Source organism: Rhipicephalus microplus, chromosome 9 (assembly GCF_043290135.1).
Source record: "Rhipicephalus microplus isolate Deutch F79 chromosome 9, USDA_Rmic, whole genome shotgun sequence".
Classification (NCBI taxonomy): Eukaryota; Metazoa; Arthropoda; class Arachnida; order Ixodida; family Ixodidae; genus Rhipicephalus; species Rhipicephalus microplus.
The window spans coordinates 11237494-11257392 of NC_134708.1; the positions used below are offsets into that span (position 1 = coordinate 11237494).

General features: G+C 43.9%; 1 protein-coding gene across 2 annotated transcripts in view; it reads left to right on the forward strand.

Moving 5' to 3' along the window:
* Nucleotides 1-19899, forward strand: part of LOC119163470 (P-selectin-like) — a 216295-nt gene that overhangs the window by 172868 nt on the left and 23528 nt on the right. For both annotated transcript variants that reach the window (XM_075873132.1, XM_037415475.2), the window contains exons 10-15: nt 509-685; nt 10997-11176; nt 15127-15300; nt 15942-16121; nt 17467-17640; nt 18746-18925. In XM_075873132.1, coding sequence (XP_075729247.1) covers nt 509-685; nt 10997-11176; nt 15127-15300; nt 15942-16121; nt 17467-17640; nt 18746-18925 — 1065 coding nt within the window. The remainder of the gene's footprint in view (nt 1-508; nt 686-10996; nt 11177-15126; nt 15301-15941; nt 16122-17466; nt 17641-18745; nt 18926-19899) is intronic.

Genomic DNA, 19899 nt, shown 5'->3' on the forward strand with positions numbered 1-19899 from the left:
TCTTGCCCGCGCAGCAACTTGGTTTTCAAATTCCTGGTATAAAATCAATGATTCGAAATAAGGCCAATCATCATGAAAATGATTGAATGATTTGTTTTTATCAATGGTGTTTAAGGAGATTTTGGGGTGGACAAGCGGACTTGTCTTTTTTGAGACTGCAATGGTCGCAGCGTTGAAAAAGGACTTGTCAGTGTTTCAACAAGTCCACTCTCCGAAACGTCAGTTCCAGCACCCGCCACCTGTTTACGAACTTCTCATCGCAAGCTTCCATCTTCCCTTCCTTCCCTTTCCTTACAACAGACAATGGGAACTCGCTCGTACTTCATAAATACAACTATTTATTCCCCGCACAAACGCTACCATTACCAAAATTTGGCAGCAGAGCGGAACTTTATGCTCGCCCCGTTCTGTTCGTTTTGTGCTTAGTCAAGCGCTAATCGACGAAGTGATTCCGAGCGAAGCATTGATTCGCAAACGATAATATCTGTTTGCGCGTGCATTCACGCAGACCCATCGAACTGCGGAAGCCCCGACCGGGAAGAAAACTCTACCACAACGGGACGAGACTTCCGTGTTGGACAGGAAGTGGCGTACGAGTGTCCCACCGGGAGCCTGCTGGTCGGTAGTGCATCCCGGAAGTGCGCCACGTCCGGGTTTTGGACTGGCGTTGCTCCATCATGCAAGTGTGAGTACTTTCGGGCATCCCTCTTCTAGCTTTCTTTATTTCTTTTACCCTGCCGCGGTGGTCTAGTGGCTAAGGTACTCTACTGCTGACCCGCAGGTCGCGGGATCGAATCCCGGCTGCGGCGGCTGCATTTGGGTGCACGTAAAAAAAACCCAGGTGGTAGTAATTTCTGGTGTCCTCCACTACGTCGTCTCTCATAATCATAGGGCAGTTTGAGGACGTTAAACTTCGCATATCAATCGAATCAAAGCCATATTTTTTGCCGAATTTTTGTCGGCATTGAGTGCCGACTCTCTTCGTGTTTTCGTTATTGTCAAACGGTTCAAGATGCTGTCGTTGAACTCCTGTGTTGGTTGAATGTTGTGAATGATTTATTTCTGACTCGTTGCGAGAGTCAGTCGCGCTGGTTTTGTTCAGTAAATACCGGATTACCAGGCTGTTACCTGAAGTCATGCGTAACAGTGCACTGGAGAGAACTACGTTCCCTGCTGCCAGGAACGTGTTCACAACATGTGGTAAAAGCAAGCAGTTACAAACTACCTAATGTTCAGAGAAAAAAGGGAGTTTATGCAGTACGAAGGACACACTTACGCCATGAGATAACACGCACATGTATTCGTAATTACGGTAGTCATAATTGACAGCAGCACTGGTGGTAGTTGAACCAGCGCTTCGCCAGTTGTTCCGAATACTCCCTGTAATGAAGAAATCATTCCATTTTCTTAGGCATGACCAAACGTCTCTCCCCCCCCCCCCCCCGCCCCCTCCCCCCGAAAGTCTAACCTCACAGCTAAAGAGAAAAAAAAAAAACTAAAAGCAAAACAAAGATGAGTAGCTTTTTCCGCAGTGCACTAGTGTCGTGCGATAAAGCCAATAAAATGAAGTGCTGACAACTGTCAGTTTCAGGACAGGATACAAAAATACCTTTAATTGCGCGCGCATACGCGTGCTGTTTAATAAAAGCACGGGTGCTATAGCTGATGTTTAAATACTTTGCTGGCGATCATTCAGACCATTCTATGACATTGCTGTAACCTCCCCCTCAAGAAAAAAAAACAATAAAATATGCGCCAGTTTTCTTTGATGTGCCGTTCCTCCCCCACCTCCTCTTACTCCCCGACTGATGAGTCTCTCGAATTTCGCGTTCACCAGGTTGGTGGGTGTGCATTACAGAAAGAAAGCAAGACCGTGGCATACAGAGAATAGCTGTGATGTGTCATTCGCCCTTAATATAAGCCGTATGTGCAGAGAGGCAGGTAATGCACACACTTCTACGTTGGCTCCACAAAGTTTCCTTATCAGAACAAAAACTTATTGGACACCGCATATAAAGAATCTACACCGAGAAGGCTTTCTTGGTGCTGTGTAGGTACTACGGGCCTTCATGATTTAATGTAAGGTGTGCTGACCGCAATCCACTTGTGAAAGGCGTGTGAGGATAATGCCGTCGCTCGCATTATTGAACACGCCCTCCAGATCTAAAGCGAGCACAACTTTCTAATTGCGGGGATATTCAACTTGATCGAGGATTTCACGATCGAGCTGAAGCTGGGCACCTTGCACGAACCGGTGTGGGCGGAACACGATCATGATGTGTGAAAATACATTTTTGGCTTCCAGACAATCGGACAACCTATCTCGTACCGTTGTTTCCATTTTTTTTTCTCACACAAGACGTAAGAGATACGGGGCGGAGTTTGTCCGTGCTAATGGTGTTGTCCACCTTGGGTATCAACGTGACCAGGGTGGTCTTCCAGTCAATTGGCTAAGGTCTTTCCCCAATCTAAATGGAGTTTATGTATGCAAGGGCTATGGTGTAAGCAGAATCGGAAAGTTTGACAAGTATTTTACCGGTGACTCTATTCCTTTCCGGTGTCATTCATCGCCTCATTTATGTTTAAGCCGCCTTCAGGTCTTGTAGCTGAACCAGTTGATCCAGCTCCGTGTTCTTGGTACCTGCATACGAGTGCGCGGGCTCTCGGAGGTCCTGCTCTGAGCATGGGTATTGATCTCTAAATGTGCATGCTGATTTCGCCGTGTCTCCATCGAAGATGTGAAACGCTCGTCTGAGATGCTTTGTGTCTATTTTAGAGTTTCTGTCGGATCGATCAAGGCGCGGAAAAAAGCGCCAGGTAATATGGCTGGACATTTGTTGGGCAGCCGTGTTCCATCGGTCCACCAAGTCAGAGTCAGCGAGCTGGGCCACATATTCTGCCGCTCGCTGGGTTAGCTCGGTGATGCGAATTCTGTGTTTTCGATTGTGTTTTCGCCGGCGCCATCGGCAGACGAGGCTGTGCCGGCCATTCACAGGTGATGGAGGTTGTATCCACTGCTGGAGTCGCTTCCGAGAGTTTCAAGTGTTTTTGTGTGGAGCAAGGAGTGGAAAGCAGTTGCTCGGAACAAGTATGGTACCCTTGCTTCTGAAGGGGGGGGGGGGGTAGAGAATCTGTGTAGAGTTTTCGAAACTTAATCCAATCAAGCAATTTCGTGTGTCCGTAGGGTCTTGCCTAAGGATGTGTGCGAATGGTGGTATTGAGTATGCTATGGTCGCTGCCGAGTGTCTCCTCGGTGTTGACCCAGCCTGTATACTGGTTGGTTTTAAATGCGAAGCATTTCTAAGCGAACTTCTGCGACTTTGAGTCTATCTGTCGGTCGGTCGGTCACAAGAACACATGCGCCACAGTAGGAAATTCTCAACAGGATCCCGATGACATCAGACGGACCGCCTACGAGTAATCACTAGTAATCGATCTAGCGGCAATAAAGAACCTTCCCCGCATCAAGAGACGCGATAAAATGCTGCTTGTTCATTTCTGTTTGATATATGGAAAAAAGAACCGCCGGACGTTACTATGGGGAAAGGCGAGAATGATTGAAAAATTCAATTGTTGCGTAGTTACACTGGACAGGTGGGGACATCTAGCGGGGCGCAGTTGAACCGAAAAACGTCTGCGATCTCAGAGCTAATGGTGGGAAATTCATTAATGGTCACTGTTGCTGCTGTGGCTCCCGCTGATTTCGGTCTGCTGCTACTAGCTTAGTAAAGCCGGGCAACGTTGCGCGTGGCAACAGTGACGTGAGTCGGTCCGGTCGATCCGCTTCTTGACGCGGGTAAATTGAAGTGCGCTAGCACGGTGCGGACCACTAAAACGCGATTTTATTTCAAAATAGGTCTTCCTTGGCTCAAAAGTAGCACTACGATTGTTTCGGACCACTATTTCAACAATCAACTTCGACTTAATAGTCGCCTTTAGTGCCTCTTCAAGAGTGTGGAGCAATGGTAAAGCAGGAAAAAGTGCAAACTTTTCAAATCAATTTAATACGAAGGCGATCCCGGCTGCGGCGGCTGCATTTCCGGTGGAGGCGGAAATGTTGTAGGCCCGTGTGCTCAGATTTGGGTGCACGTTAAAGAACCCCAGGTGGTCTAAATTTCCGGAGTCCTCCATTACGGCGTCTCTCATAATCATATAGTGGTTTTGGGACGTTGAACCCCACATATCAATCAATCAATACGAAGGCGAAAGACACATTTATATACGGTTATGTATGACTTAGCATCAGAACCATGTTCGTGTTTAGAAAAAGTGGTTAACGATCTTGAGTACTTGATATACTATGAAAGAACATAAAGACGTCCTCTGGGCCTCACGCTTGATGAGGCCTTCCATCATTTTTATAACTTACATATCTACAAAAAAATGTTGAAACAGCTACAATACAGTTGAAAGTTCCCGCTTCTCTGTTTACCCTGTCCCGCGTTCTCAAGAAGAGCTCTACTTCAATATACCGTGATGTACTTTTATTGCAGCCCTTCCTTGTGCAGGGCAGTGGATTGGTACCTCTTGTTAACCATCGCTAGTTTACCATCCTGCTATTATTTACCTTCTTTCTATCGTGCTTAACGTACCTCTATCTAGCCGAATAAGTCAATGAAAATATGTATACTTCATGGGGACTTTCACTATCCAACAACTCTTGATGCGCATCGTTCTGTTTACGAATAACGCGGCGAATTGGGCGATTTAGTACGTAAGCATTTTTGATGGAAAGTGCAGTGCTGCACCGACAAGGGACCAAAGACGCGTCGACTTGAGCGAATCGCATCGGAGAACATTTAACTTTCCACAAGTTCTCGTGTTTTGCTTGCATTGAATATCATCACTGATCTCAGTAGCGAAGTTCTCGGTGAAGTAATAATACCTTTGGGGTATGGCAAAATATTTTCGTAACTGCATTAAAAGTACTGTGCTCTTTAATCAGCAATTAAAAATGGACAAAAAGTTCGGAAACAGCTTTAGGAAGTTGGGCTGTTCTACAATAAAGCTCTGCGTATAGATTAGCATAATTTGGCACACAGTCATGGCGCGATTATCTCCCGAACAAACCTAGCCGTTTGCCTTCAGCCAGAGCGCATAAAAATAACCTTAGATAAAGACGTAAAACAGGTAAATTAAAATAATTTGGATACGCACAATTGATCGCAGTGGAAAGAGCGAGGCGGCTGCTTTTTGGACCAGTGAGAAATAATATGCAAGGGCCCCTGTTCTCTGGACGGTATTAATTATTGTTATCTTGGGTATTCTGTAAGCTAGTTGCTTATTCAAAAAGACAGATTGTGGTTTCATTTCGCGCTGATAAGCGCCAGAACTAAACTGAGTTTTTTTAATAGGCATGAAGCACCGAATCGTGAAGTCCGTCTAATTAGGAGTCAATAAGAGTCGGTAAGCGTGTCAATTACGCTTATGATAACTTAAGAGGTGCATTATGTGTGAAAATGACTTCACATACCACGTGCGATGTATGCGATAGCGGTGCGCTGATTTTGAGCTTCATATTTCACACGGGAATGGAAGCCGTAGTGAGCCAATTTATTAAAAGAAATAAAAAGAAACGTCCGGTCGTCGCTCGTGGGAGAAATGAAATACAGTTCTGGAAAAAGAAAGGCCCATGGGGGTCTGTGCAAGCCAGGCTGGGCTTCAAAGCGAAGAAGAAATAATGAGGAAGATCGGGTAAAAAGGGGACGTTTATTTACATACTTTGAGGAATTTACTCATTTTTTATTTCCCCGTATACGTGCTTATGTCATGGTGGCTTCTTCAAAAAAGTTTTGCTTACCGTTGGCGTGGGCTGTTTCTCACTTTAATGGGCTTTCATCAGATCTTATTACAATAGCAAACTTCTAGTATATTGCAGAGCCACCCTTATTCTCTATAAAGAAAGAGAATTAAATTAGATTTTTTTTTGGTCCCAGTAGTAAGTTCGAGGAATTTTTCGTCGGGAATAGGAATTATTGTTTCTTGCTCGAAGCTGGCTCAATGAGGAAGCTTTTAGCCTAAATTGTTATGTGGGTAGATAAGCGAAGAAATATGCTTTCACCGAATTTTGCGCATGCTAAGCGTAAAAGCGGCATAATGAGTACGCCGCAATATTTCTTCCTTTAGAACACGCACACACGCGGTGCGCAGATTCGTAACTGTGCCGATTTCTTGAGTGTTTAGCATTTATAAATTTCAATAAGCAGTCGCACCGATAATACATGCAAACTCAAGAAAGTGTGTCCGATGCTTACTAAAGAAAAAGACGAACGAGCACGGCGAAAGCACAAAGAGCCACAAGACAGTACACTAAGTGCCTGTCAAATGTTACTCATGAAATTTAGTTGTCATGTGGCCGGTCGTATATCAGTCAAACCAGAGGCTCTTTCAATTTACGCGAGCAGAAACACAAGTGACCATGTTCACTGTATCGGGTGATAAATTTGGCTTGCACTGTTTACCAAATTACTTCGTTGCACGGGTTTACTCCTTTCTAAAAGACACAGAACTTTTTTTCGCTCTCCCTATGGCGTGTCTTCTTCAAACTATAAACAAACTAGGTCTCCCTCAATGTTCAGTATGGTCCCCATTATTATTTAAAGTTTTATTGTGCACGATTTCTGTACAACATGTACAGGTGTATGTATACGCTGAAAACATCCCATTTTTTTGCTACAGCTGCAGATATACATACACTATATCAGAGTCTATAGTTTTATTATATGAACGATCTGGACACGCGGTTAGACAACATTTATCTGGTTTTGGTTTGGTTTGCTTTGTTTTATTCAAGGCAAAATTGAACAAGATTGCCTTGGGGGACACGACTAGAGGCTAAAAACTCATTAAACATCAGAAAAAGCAGAATCGTAGTTTTTCCGATAAGTGTTCTAGTGCAGATATCCGTACTTTATTTACAGTATGTTATCCCGCAGATGGAATCGATTAAGTACTTGAGAGTCACACAGAAAACCGAAATTGGAGTCTGCCTATAGAAAGTATGCCAGCTAAAGGAGCACGGGTAGTTGGGATGCTTCATATACAGCAGTAAATGACCTGGTTTACGTCGGGATGTGCTTATGATGATATATTGTATGTATATTCACCGATATTAGAGGTTCGCTGTGTCTTGTTTCATGGAGCACCCGCCTACAAACATCGGCCACTGCTACTCTAGAACACGAAGCGTTACGACTATACCTTGGGCTCTCTGAATTTGTCGCAAATAATATTTTATATAAGGAAGCGCGCCTGCCTTTTCTTCTTGCAAGGTTCCAAATACCAGCAGTTTGTATCCTAAAAATATATGCATCCCCACAGAGGAGGTCGCAGTATGTTTTTGTTATTGAACCGACGTTCTTTTTTAACCAATAGTGGTATAGATTAAGGTGCTCACAAGTCATCGTCGCACAGAAGTTCTTGGAAACATTACAAGTAAACCTTCGTGAAGTACTGGTTCTAAAAAGATCTAATAAAACAAGAATATAGAATTTTACAATACATTTCCTAATACTTGCAAAAAATATTCCCAGTAGGTACCTAAATGCTATTTTGAAGGACCACCTGGCAAGATTAGAATCAATGATTGTAATAGCAACTCATATTTCAGTTTGTTAAAAAAGGGCAGGAGTCGGAATTGCATATTTAGTGTTGGATTGGTGTTTTCCAACCCGTTTACCTGGTTTTACGCCTATATTTATCGATCGGAATTGCTTGCAATTCTCTTAGAATTACGGAAATCGCCTCTATTCGTAACAGATGCTATCAATCTCGCAGAGTGCTTGTCTTTGTGCATTTTATTAACTGCCCCTAATATGTCCAGTGCTTTAGAGGTGTTTTATGACATTGTCCCAAAATATTTACGACGTATTCGCTTGTTAGGGTATCAGGGCATAAAGGTGTAACCACCAATGAATATGCAGATGCACTTTCAGTGACCTCACATAATGGTTCCATAATTTCTTTATTGCCGACGCTAGAATTTATTGCCGTGGCGTGGTTTGAAAATTTTGTCACTTTACAAACTGGCTGTCTGAGTGCACTTCATTCACTGCACCTAAGATTTCCAGTGCTTTAAAAGTGTTTCATGTCCTTGCCCCAAGACATTCATGACTCATTCGCTTGCTAGGGTACTAGGCTATAAAAGTTTAACCCCAAATGAATATGCAGATTCACTTTCAGTGACCTCACAATAATGGTCTCATAATTTCTATATTGCCTATGCTACCATTTGTCACCGTGGCGCAATTTGAAAAACATTGTCACCGTCATGATTATATATTTTATAAAAGTCTTGCTTGGCAACATCTGAGTGTTCTCATCTTAAGTACCCTTGGAAAAATTGATGGTGCTCCTCTAGAAGGGCGGAGATATTAATCACGAGACTGCGATGTTGAGTGCCACCACTGAATTTTTATCTACACAGGTCTGGTCTGGCACAGTCTCCCTTATGCCTCCACTGCAACGAGAGTGAACTTCTGCATCATTGCCTCTTAGCGTGTAGGTTATTTACAAATCAAAGGAAAAGAATGTTCGAAGAACCTCTCCGTAGGTTTGCTTTAAATTTATCCTTTCCAGTGGTCCTTTCCTTTGGAGCAACTGAAAATGGATTTAGCCATGGAAACTTTTTCGAGGCCATGTGTGATTTTCATAGGGAAACAAAACGAATAGAATGTGAAGCTTAAGCATAAATTCACTTTATTTCCTATCATAGTAGCTTGTTTGGGTTTTCTTTCTTATTTATTTATTTATTGTATATTAAATCCATGTTTTATCAATATGTTGTTTGTTACTGCTGTTAAGCATGCCTATTTAGACATCCCGTCAGGTAAAACAATTTCATTTCAAAGCTGAGCTACCGTCCGATTGATGACCGATCCCCCGTGTTGGTTAGCGCCAGGACATTGAGGAACAACCAAGCAACCAGCCGCAAGAATGGCGACAGCTCTGTTTCTCGACTAGAGAGAGAGAGAAAAAAAAACGAAATTTCTTTCCAAAGTAAAAACAACAACAAAAAGAGAGCTCTTGAGTCATTCTTCAAAGCAAGACGAAGTGCCACTCGTGTTAGGTCACGCTCATTATCTTTATCATGCAAGAAAATAGATTTCTGAGATGTGCACGTTAGAATCCTTTCGGGACTGCAACACGCTCGTGGTCTTGCCGCGTTTCCACAGAACGTAAAATTAGCGGCGCGATTGCTCCTTGTTAAAAGTGATAAATGTTGCTGCAGCTTGTGCTACGCTTTTGACGCGCGGTCTTTCTCGCGCAGTGTGAACTTCCACTTCATAATCGTGTCACCAACTAGCCAAACAACGTGCAGTACTTCAATATTTCCTCCCTTTGCTGCGAGTTATCGATAAATTAGATAATGGCGCAGTGATTGATAAGCCAAAAACTTAGCCGAGATCGCAAGTCTATTGCTTTAGTTTTGTACTCTACTCGAGGGTCACTTTTTTCGCAATTAACCGAAGGGTTCACTGCCAGGTAAGATCTGCGACTGCTGCAGCTAATGAATGTTGTCCGACAACTGCGTCTATATTTTATAAACGAAAAATAAAGAAATAAAAAAAGAAATACAGGAGCGTTAGGCATTGCCTTTGAAAGAGAATAGCGACAGCGTTATCAGGCCTCGCTCGCCCCACCTTCTCAATCGCTTGCCAGCCTTACCTCCACATTGAAAACCTCAGCCGTGCTGTGAAAGAAGGAACGTGTGCGCATGTGACACTGGTGATTGTAAGCTTTCCGAGGGCGCCTGCTACAGAGAGAGATAGATAGATATATGGTATAAAGAAAGGCAGGAAGGTTAACCAGAAAGCAAGTGTCTGATTTGCTACCCTGCACTGGGGAAGGGGAAATAGGAGACGGAAAAGTAAGGAAAACGGAATGAGAGAAAGAGAGTGAGACGGAAGCTAAAACTTACAAACACACTAAAACGTCACATATGTTGAACGAGGTGGGTCGATCGCAGAAACTTCAGGAGGGCCTTTGTCGCTTTTTGGCATGTAGCTCGATCTTTCCAGTATTCCAAAATGAAATTTTTCAGTTGAATAGGGCGCCTACCACATGTAAAGAACTAGATAAGATTAACACTTAGCGGGAGTCATCGCCTTATATCGTGGTTTCTTTCCTGGTTAAGAACCATCCCATGCAACCCATGATATCAATCACTGAATTGTTCATTGATATATTTATTTATTTATTTTATTCTGGCATTCTTACAAAAATGCCCACGAAGGGGGCAAAAGTAGAAAGCGTCTTCTGACTAGGCCCACTTTTCAGGAGGCACCTCGGGCAAGTACAGCGAAACAGTACATAAAAAATTCAAGATTATACATACAACTTATAGAAAAACGATGATCATTAAGCACAGAAAATAACGGTTAAATATTCAAACAAAGCTGTTCCTTAGCAATAAATACAAAGACGTTATCAGCACTCTTAACATATATTGAAATACATACAATTTGTGTGTATATGATAAACAATGGTAAAAAAACAAAGACTACAACAGATATATTTGATACATTACCAATCTTCAGCACATGCACCCTATAAGTGAGTTTGGATATTTAAATTCGTAATTTGCTTCTTAAATTTTGTGCTGTTTTTCGTCTCCCTAGCGTATTCTATTTCTTCAGGAATATTACAAATATTCCAATGTTACAAATATTTAATCAAAAAAGTTTATTTCAACAGAATATTTCGATGGTCTTCAGCGTGAAAAGCTGCTCTACAGGCAGCTAGACTTAGCACCTGAACATCGGTAGATTGGCAGCATAAGTCATTCACAGTACCAATGACATATCAGACTATACTTACAACACATGTTAGTAATACCGTGAGGGTATGTGGTTTTTTTATATATTTAGATAGGTGTCGGTAATTTTTATGCATTTTCTTGCATTTTATGGTTGAGCTTCTGTTCAACACCTCATGCGTGGTCGTGTTTCGCGCAACACGACACCGCCGTGTTCATTAGACTGCTGTTACCTTGCAGACTTGGACTGTGGCGCTCCGGATCCTGTGGACAATGGTCGCATCGTGCTGCTGCATGGCCGGACGACGTACAACGCCACCGTAGAGTACGTGTGCGACACGAACTACACTCTGGTGGGCCAGCCGCGGAGACTATGTGGACCCGAGGGCAGGTGGAACGGAACGAAGCCCTCCTGCCTACGTGAGTCGGAACATACTCGAAAACAATAATGCTCTACACGGAGTGGCGTGCCCAACAATCATCATCGTCATCATCATCATCGTCATCATCTTCATACTGACTACGCTCACTGAAGGGCGAATGCCTCTCCCATGATACGCCAATCAACCCAGTCTTGTGCTTTCTGCTGCCATGTTATACCCGCACACTTCCTAATCTAATCTGCCCACCTAACTTTCTGTCTCCTCTTGACCCGCTTGCCTTTTTTGGGAATCCAGTCAGTCACCCTTGATGACCAGTGGTTATGCTGACTGCGCTCTACGTGCCCGGCCCATGTCTATTTTTAAAGACGGTAGTCTTTCTTGGGGACCTTCGACGCAAATGTTTTCGTCTGTCTGTCTGTTTGTCCTGCCTTAACAATAACCCAAACGGCACCAAACGATACCCCAAACGGCCAACCCCATCCGCAGCGCATACCAGTATTGCTCAAGATTTAGCCTTCGTACTTGTGCGATTGTCAATTAAAAGTCAATTATTGCGCATATCTAAGGCACCATATCCACATGTGAATATTCTGTATGTGTGTCTTTTTACTAGAAAAGGCATACATAAGTAATTCTAAGGACCGTAGCACTTACCACGCTGCGCTGACGAAGCAACGCATGCACGAAAAGGCAAGCGTTTCCAACGCTTTCTTTAGACGACACGGTGGTGGCACCTACTCGTCGGCTTGCGTTCTACACCTTATCCCCTCCGAGAAGGGCGCGCACGCCGCGCGCTTCGTTTTCTAAAATAACTGCCAGATAGCGCTCATGTCTTACGTGTGACGTGACTTGACGCGCTCGTTCGCCTCCGCTGCACTCTTGAGGCACTCTAACGCAGCGCCTCCAGAATACCATTAACCGATTTTCTTGCTCAGAACATCAAATAAGCGTTTTGCTCACTCTCTCCAGACGCAATATTATTGTCTTTTGATGACATTTGCAGTGTAACATGCAGATACGGGGCCAATTTCTTTTCCTCTTGATTTTATCCATGATACCTTTACCCCTGGTTTGTCCCTTGATCCTCTCTGCTCTCTTGTTCCTTAAAGTTACACCTGTCACTTTCGTTTCCATAGCTCGCTGCGTCGTCCTCAATTTAAGCTGAACCCCTTTTGTAAGCCTCCAGGTTTCTGCTCCGTAGCTAATTACCGGCAAGATGAAGCTGTTATATACCTTCCCCTTGAGGGATAGTGCCAATCTACCAGCCATGATTTGAGAGTGATTGCCAACTGTGCTCCACTGAATTCTTATTCTTCTAGTTACTTCAATCTCGTGGTTTGGCTGTGCGGTTATTACCTGTCCTGAGTAGACGTGGTCTTTTACAACTTTCTTTTTTAACTACAGTCGTTTCATGTGCTTATAGGTGTGGGCACAGAAGAATAAGTAAATCTGGATAAAGTTAATAAAAGATGGCGTTTGTACAGAATGCATGCCACAAGTGTGTACTGTAGACGGGCATAAATATCGTAATATATCCGGGAAAATAACTTCATTGGGAGGGCGAGCTACGGAGAAGTAGCTGATGCAAGCAGTACAAAGTTTTCTGACACGTTAAGCAATCATACACGTTAAGAAATCGAAAGACGTTTCCTCTAACTGAGCACCGCCTTCAAGAATCCTTAGACGAATACCAAAAGAAGCGAATGGGGAGGTGACATTACCCATTTGACTCCCCACATGCACATGACTCTGCTGCCCGTAAAAATTTGGAGATGTGTAAATGAAAACGGAGTGGTCAAAGGTATGCACACTATGGTGTGTTCTTTCACATATCCAAGTTTCTTGTTGAAAAAATTTGTTCAACGTAGACAGAAACAAAAAGAAAAGAACCCTGTCCGAGATGTTTGCACAATCTCACATCTCGCTGAGCGGTAACGTGAGCGTTTTGCAAGTGCAGACCCAGGCAACGTCTCTCAAGGAGTGGATTTCTCATGTGGCTCACGTTCAGAGTAATACGCTTCCAACATTACCGGACGGGAAAGTTGTCATCCTCTCGGACCGTCTCGCAAAAAGTATAAGCAATCCTGTAGTGGGTGCAAGGGTCTGAAAGTTTTTTTTTCTGTCTATCTTGAGAGCAAAGTTAACTTAAGTGCGCTGAGGTGAGCTTACAGAGGAACCTCATATTTATTGAAGATAGCAGCGTGACAGCCCTGGTAATCTGCAATCGTGAAGGTGCTCCGGTGAAGCTGGATCAATTACACGGCCAGGAACTTCACAAAATGTATTAACATAAAACGTTTTATTGATAGGCCTTCGTGATGTGAAGTTCAGGCCTCTCTTTTCTACACTTCAGCTCGACTACGCGTTGTAGGTGATCAATCGCTCATTAATGTACTTTAGGAATAACATGTGTATAGGCAAAAAAAAATGTTAAGCATCATCAATTATCACTCATACCTGTCCCTGCTGGTGCACGTCCTTTCGATTAGTCGAATGTGGTCGTATGCGTTTAAGTTTTATACCTCTTCAGTAACCAAGACCTCACAGAAGCTGATGTTTATTACGTGATTTGTATTTTACGTTTATTGTATTTACGTGTATTCGCTCCTTGATTAGGCGTCATATAACAGACATTTCTGAAGTGAAATGAACGTTGTTTTACCAGCTTGCATTTCAATGAGGTCTTCACTTTAGACGACGTGAAGCCTGTAAAAAGCGCTGGACAGAGTTGCATGTCGTTCCCATTTTCGTCGTGTGTTTAAGGATGTTACACAGTGTTTATATTGTCCTCCTCCCTGTCACTCCACATTACGCTCATGTGGCTGTATACAAACAATACAAGTTATCCCGACTCCTTTGGTGCAGCATGTCGCAGACGTGCAGCAGGTGCAACAGTACTATAACGTTAAAAGCTGCGCACTATTCATTTAAGAAGCTAAGGAGGAAGAGGATGAACGAAAGCAAAGGCGGGGGGGGGGGGGGGGCAAGCATACGCGTGTTTGGTTTACTACGCTACGCTAGGGAAAGGTTCAAGAGATCAGAAGGAAAAAAAAACAAGTCAGTTCTACAGGTAGGGATAAACAATTATTGCGGTTTCAACACATTGTAACGTTACACGAAGTGAGGTTAGCAGCTAATTATTTTCTATCCGATCTCGGGTAACGCCGGAAAACGCTGATGCAATAGAGTACGGCCACTCCAGGGAGAGGTGTTCCAGTGCTCCTACCGCACTCTCTCTGCGTCACGACCCGCCCACTGAGACCTCCCGAGATAGCGCGCGCCAGCGATCGCGACCAAGCCATTAAAATCAAAGTTCAAAGTTTCTGCTCGAGCGTAGGCCCCCTCGCGTGTTTTCGGGCTGGTTGAAGACGGCCGGGGCGTTTCCTCTCTGCTTCAACGGCAGGCTTCCCGTGCAATAGCGACGAAGATAGGTCGGCTCGTTTTGATCTCTGTTTCAGCTGCCGCCCCCGCGCTTTTTATCCGTGGTAAAACATGTGATGCGCGGATGGATATCAGATTGGGCTTCATACAGTGCATAGCGGCGACAGTAAAAAAATAAAAAAACTCTTCGAGATTGTTCATATAATCGCTATCGCAGTAAAAAAAAGAGCAAATAAGGTATACCGCGTTCGCCTGTATATTAGACGCCTGCAAGCGACCACTAAAACTCGAAGAAATTAAGAAAAGCAGAAAAGCCCGCGTCGCTTTGCTGGCACGCAATGCTGCCCTTTATTCGAGGGTCTTCTTTTCGGAAAATGGTCTGGTGTCTAGTTTGTTAATTCAGCGCATTGTGGAAAAAAACGCCCCGCCCCGTTCGCTCAAGAAGCGATCACAAAAACATAAGACGTGCTATCGTTTCGTCGCAGTTGCACTATTTACATACAGAAGTCTCTGTCATTCCTATGCGAAGAGAGCATGCTTTCGCGAAAGAACCATCTAATGGAAGGCATATTTACTCATTCTATTGCTGCGCACCTCTTGTTGCAGAGAGCTACTGCACGACGCTGTCTCCGGTGCCGAGCTCTAGCTTGGACGTGCAGGGGCGCCGGTATGGTGACAGGGCGCACTACAAGTGTGACATTGGCCACAAGCTCATCGGCAACGATACCCGCTACTGCCAGCTCGGAGGAACGTGGAGCGGGGATGACCCCACCTGCAAGTGTGAGTCCCCTTCTAGTGGCACTCAAATTGAACTGCTTAAACCTGTGTAGTATAGATTTGGAACGTTGACTTCGTTTGGCTGGAATAATTGATGAGCATGAACAGGTCTAAGCGATCACACTTTGACACTGTGCAACAAGCAATGTAAGTATTTTTTCTTGCTATATTTAGAGCCATGCGCGTGCGTGTGCGTGTGTTTGTGTGTTTGTATGTAAACACTAAATCGATCATGTGAAGATAGAGTGTGGAATATAGTTTGCATATGGTTGAGGATAATGGGTTCATTATTTGTGATCGCGTTCTCAGAACACTAGTTGGTGTCGAAGCAGAGAAGCGGAGAGCTTCCTGAAGACGCCAGCCCTACCACACGCTTGGCTTAGCATTTTAAAGGGAAAATGTCACTTCGAGAAATAGTTTAAATTAATAAATGTCCGCAAGTACGCTATAGATATTTCATCAAATGGAGGCTAAATGACTGAACTATATCTCGTTGACTCATGCGAGGCCCTTGTGCACACTTAGGCGTTTGCGAAGTGTTGGGCAGGTTAGCGATTGAGAAGAAAAAAAATATGATTGCGTTATCGTAAGGACGCAGCTAAGAACACTTCAAAAGCATCCATTCTTTTTTTTTTCTCACGCAGATATCGACTGTGGCGAGCCCCGGCCGCTGGAAGACGGCGACGTGTACCTAGTCAACGGCACCTCTACTTATCTGAGCGTGGCCCGTTACTCCTGCGGGGACAACTTCACGCTGAACGGTGTCGACACGAGGACGTGCCTAGAGACAGGTCTCTGGAGTGACGTGGAGCCCTCCTGCGAAAGTGAGCCTCAATGCACAATAAGCGAAGCGCCGGCGACAACCGTTGCTAGCAAAGCTGCGCTCGTGAATGCGACTGAACCTCCCGACAACTCGACGGCGTCCACCAAGATGCCTCTCTCTAATATTTCCGGCGGTGGCATCGACCATTCCTTGACTTGACAAGCCCCCTCGTTTCAGAAGCAGTATACGCTGGTGTTATGTACACGTACAACCTTGTTAGGCATACGTTCGACTGAGTAGGTGGAATGTATAGTGAAAACAAAAACGCCTTACTAAGTTTAGCCTCTCTTGAGCGAATGTTCATGAGCGTTGTGGTTTATTCTGTCAAGGCTGCTTGGCTTGTTTGTTTAGATCTTTTCTCTATACGCGGCTGTCGGCTGTCTGGAGCCGCAAGTGCTCTCCCTGTTGGCCACTTTCACTATTTATGAATATCCTACCAAAGTGCGGGCAAGCTGCTTCCCAGTTTTGTTTGTCTAGATATTGTTTCCCGTCATTTTCCCAGTGTTAAAGGTATACGACACACCGCGCCTATTTTCGCATTGTTGCTAGTGTAGTCAGAGCGCTTTATCTGCGACCAAAAATATGCATATTCATGATATTATTCAAAATAATATTATAGGATTTAGCCGGCACGCATATCACTCGTTTGTGTTGTACGAATTACTGGTAATGGCTCGTTTATCTTGTGTGTTGCATGGTCGCTAAAAAGAAAGCTAGTAAAAAAAAAAGACACGCTTTCTTGCTGGACCGAAAAGCTCGGCGGTGATGCAGCCAATTGGTGATGCAGCCAATTATAGTGTCTTGCGTACGCTCTATTGGAAGTGAGGTACGAAGTCATAGCGAAAACCAAATAACCGGGAGCAATAAAGTATAAACGAAATTATAGTACCAGCTTCGAGGCGTCATATTAGGTCTGGAGTTGATTGGTGGTAGTGAAATAAAGAAAGTTGTTTATGAGACTTTGCTCATAATGTTATTCTTTTTGTTCTCGTACGGCTGCATTCATCAAAACTGTAGATCTGGTTTTTTAGTTATTAAGTAATAGCAAAGCTAAGTAAATCAAGTGATAAAGCATCAAGCTGACAAGAAATTAAGGCCGGATGCATGATATTTCATTCAATTAAGGAATAAAGTACAAAAGGCAAACTTTGTTGTATAATATAAAATTGATACAAGAATATCAGAAATGAGCCAAGAACAGCTTGCATCAGAAAACATCACACGTATGATGGTGTTAAAAACCTCAGTTAATGAAGAAATTCTCACCAATGACGAGGCCTAAAGAGTTCCGGACGTTATAACGCTGCCAGGTTAAAGCATTTTTGCCCATCACGTCGTCAACGCAGTGATTTCGTGCGGGGAGCCGGAGATTCCACTCGGTGGTTACGTGATCGAAGAGGATTTTCAGGTCCATGACACAGTGCACTACAAATGCCATCCGGGTCACATCATGGACGGGCCGGACTCCAGAACCTGCCTCCGCAATGGACAGTGGTCAGACGTACCACCAACTTGCACTTGTGAGTTCAATCACTTTTTTTTTTTATGACAGCAAGGACTCCCTGTTGTATCTAGATGTAGATGGATTGTTGACGCGCTTATCTGGGTCATGTCCAGCTATTCACAGGGCGTCCAGGACTTCACGTGCTTTTTGGTTTTTAGCTCAACCTAACACCCTAGAGCTACAAAAAAGGGCTTGCAATTTTTCGCACATGCGCTACAATGAACAGGCAGGTGCATCCCACTGTCATATTCTATCGAATTCGAATGTACAAATAAACGCGTACGAATGCGTTTGCATAATAAGTTCACGGTGCCACTTACCGGTATGGCTGCTATAAGCACAGTTAAAGTGCGAATTACAATCCCGTCCGTAGGGGCTGGAATTGAAATCAGTCGGCGTTGAAAAAAAGTGCCCTTATTTCTAGATTCAGATTGGCATTAGTGAGCTCTAAGTGCACAAAATCAATCTAGAGTCATCAAGACTGACACCCTACGTAGGTCAGCGTACATTATTCCTCAGCAATTCGATTGATAGAGTTGTTACTCGCTCAATTCAATTTCAATTTCAATTTATTTTCTTAAGAATGGAGGAAGACCCGAACTCCACTGAGGCTTTTTAATAGCGTTCTGAAGCTTCGGCACACTAAAAGCCACAACTTATTTATTGTTCATTTGCCCTTGCTATCGCTGACATACGTCTGTGGATATGGCCACGTGGTTGTGACGGTGAAGAAGGCTGCAGAAAGACTGCGAAAGATGAAGCTGCTTGGGTGAAGTCATGCATGGAGAATGGAAAGTCAAGATACAAGTGATTCGTGCTGTATAGTGATAGCGGTGAAAACAGTCATCGGACGTCAAGTAGTGTGAGTGTAGGTCGAACGTATCGTATTTTATACACCAGTCATCGGACATTCTAGTGTTATAACTGGTGCTCACACAGCTTTCCAAACAGTGCGGTGTGGTCTGCGCTGAACATTGCTAATGATTTTCACAGTTGAAATTTGAATACACCGAAATAAAGCAATGAAAGCGCCTAAGAATATGGTGCATAAACCTGTTGAATGCGTTTTTTTTTCCTCACTATCATTTTCCTTTATTCTCGCCCTCCTCTCGTGACGACAGTTGTGGACTGCGGCCGCGTGCCACCCATCCTTAAAGGCGAAGTGTCCTACGAGAACGGCTCCACCTACCTGGGTTCCCAGATCGCGCACTACTGCAGCCAGGGCTACAGGCTGAACGGAGTGCGCGTGCGCACTTGCGGACTGGACGGCCGCTGGAACGGAACGCCACCCAAGTGCGAAGGTAAGTTGTCGGAGAACCTACCCTTGCTCATGTTTAACGAAAACAATGCATCCATGCTATCGTGACCCGCAGTGCTGATGAAAAGGAAAATCAGGTGCAACGAAGTCAGTCTGTTTTTTTTTTCTATTTAAATGAAGAGTGGGAATGCTTGGTACCTTTATATCGAACTCAGGCATTTGTGTGTATATATACGGGAGCATTGGGGTATACAAATTAAATGAACACGAATGTTTTTGTTATAAAAGCGGCTGGTGTACATTATTCGACGTTTAGTCAATATTATCTTATCGCAAGCCCATACTAGGCAACAATAGGAATTAGGCAGTCTGTGTACATGTGAGAGCAACGTAAGATACAGATTAAATGAAGCCAATATTTCTGTTGTATTATTGAATGGTGTACTTTAGCTGAACTTTAGCCACTATCAGACGATAACAAACAAGCAAATACTAGGCAACAACAGGGATCAGGTTGTTCTTTTTAAATATCTGAATTCAACCCAGTGTACAGATTACAGGAAGCCAATGTTTATATTACAATAGCGTAGAATATACATTTGCTGACATTTAGGCAAAATTAGCCGACAACAAGCCAATCCCAGGCAACAGCGCGGATAATTAGGTTTGGGTGAAAACTTTCGACTTCCGCCTATTGATTCGAACTTCGCGGGGTCTTTTCGCGGCCGCGGTGACGAATTCTTCATAAAGGTGACAGCGCTTGAAGCCCCTGAACTTAGTTTGAGGGGACTGTTGAAGGACCTCGAGTGATCGTAATTTCCGTATCCCTCTATAGTACGCCTTCTCTCATAGTCATATCATAGTTTTGGAATGCTAAGCCACGATAGTTATTATTACTCACTGCTAATCCTTTACCGCGTTTCGATTAAGTGACTGCCAATTTGGCGCACTTTTGCGTAATGGTGCATACTATAAGTGTTTCTTCTGCTCCCCGCGCTGATCAGGCTGTTCTATTTT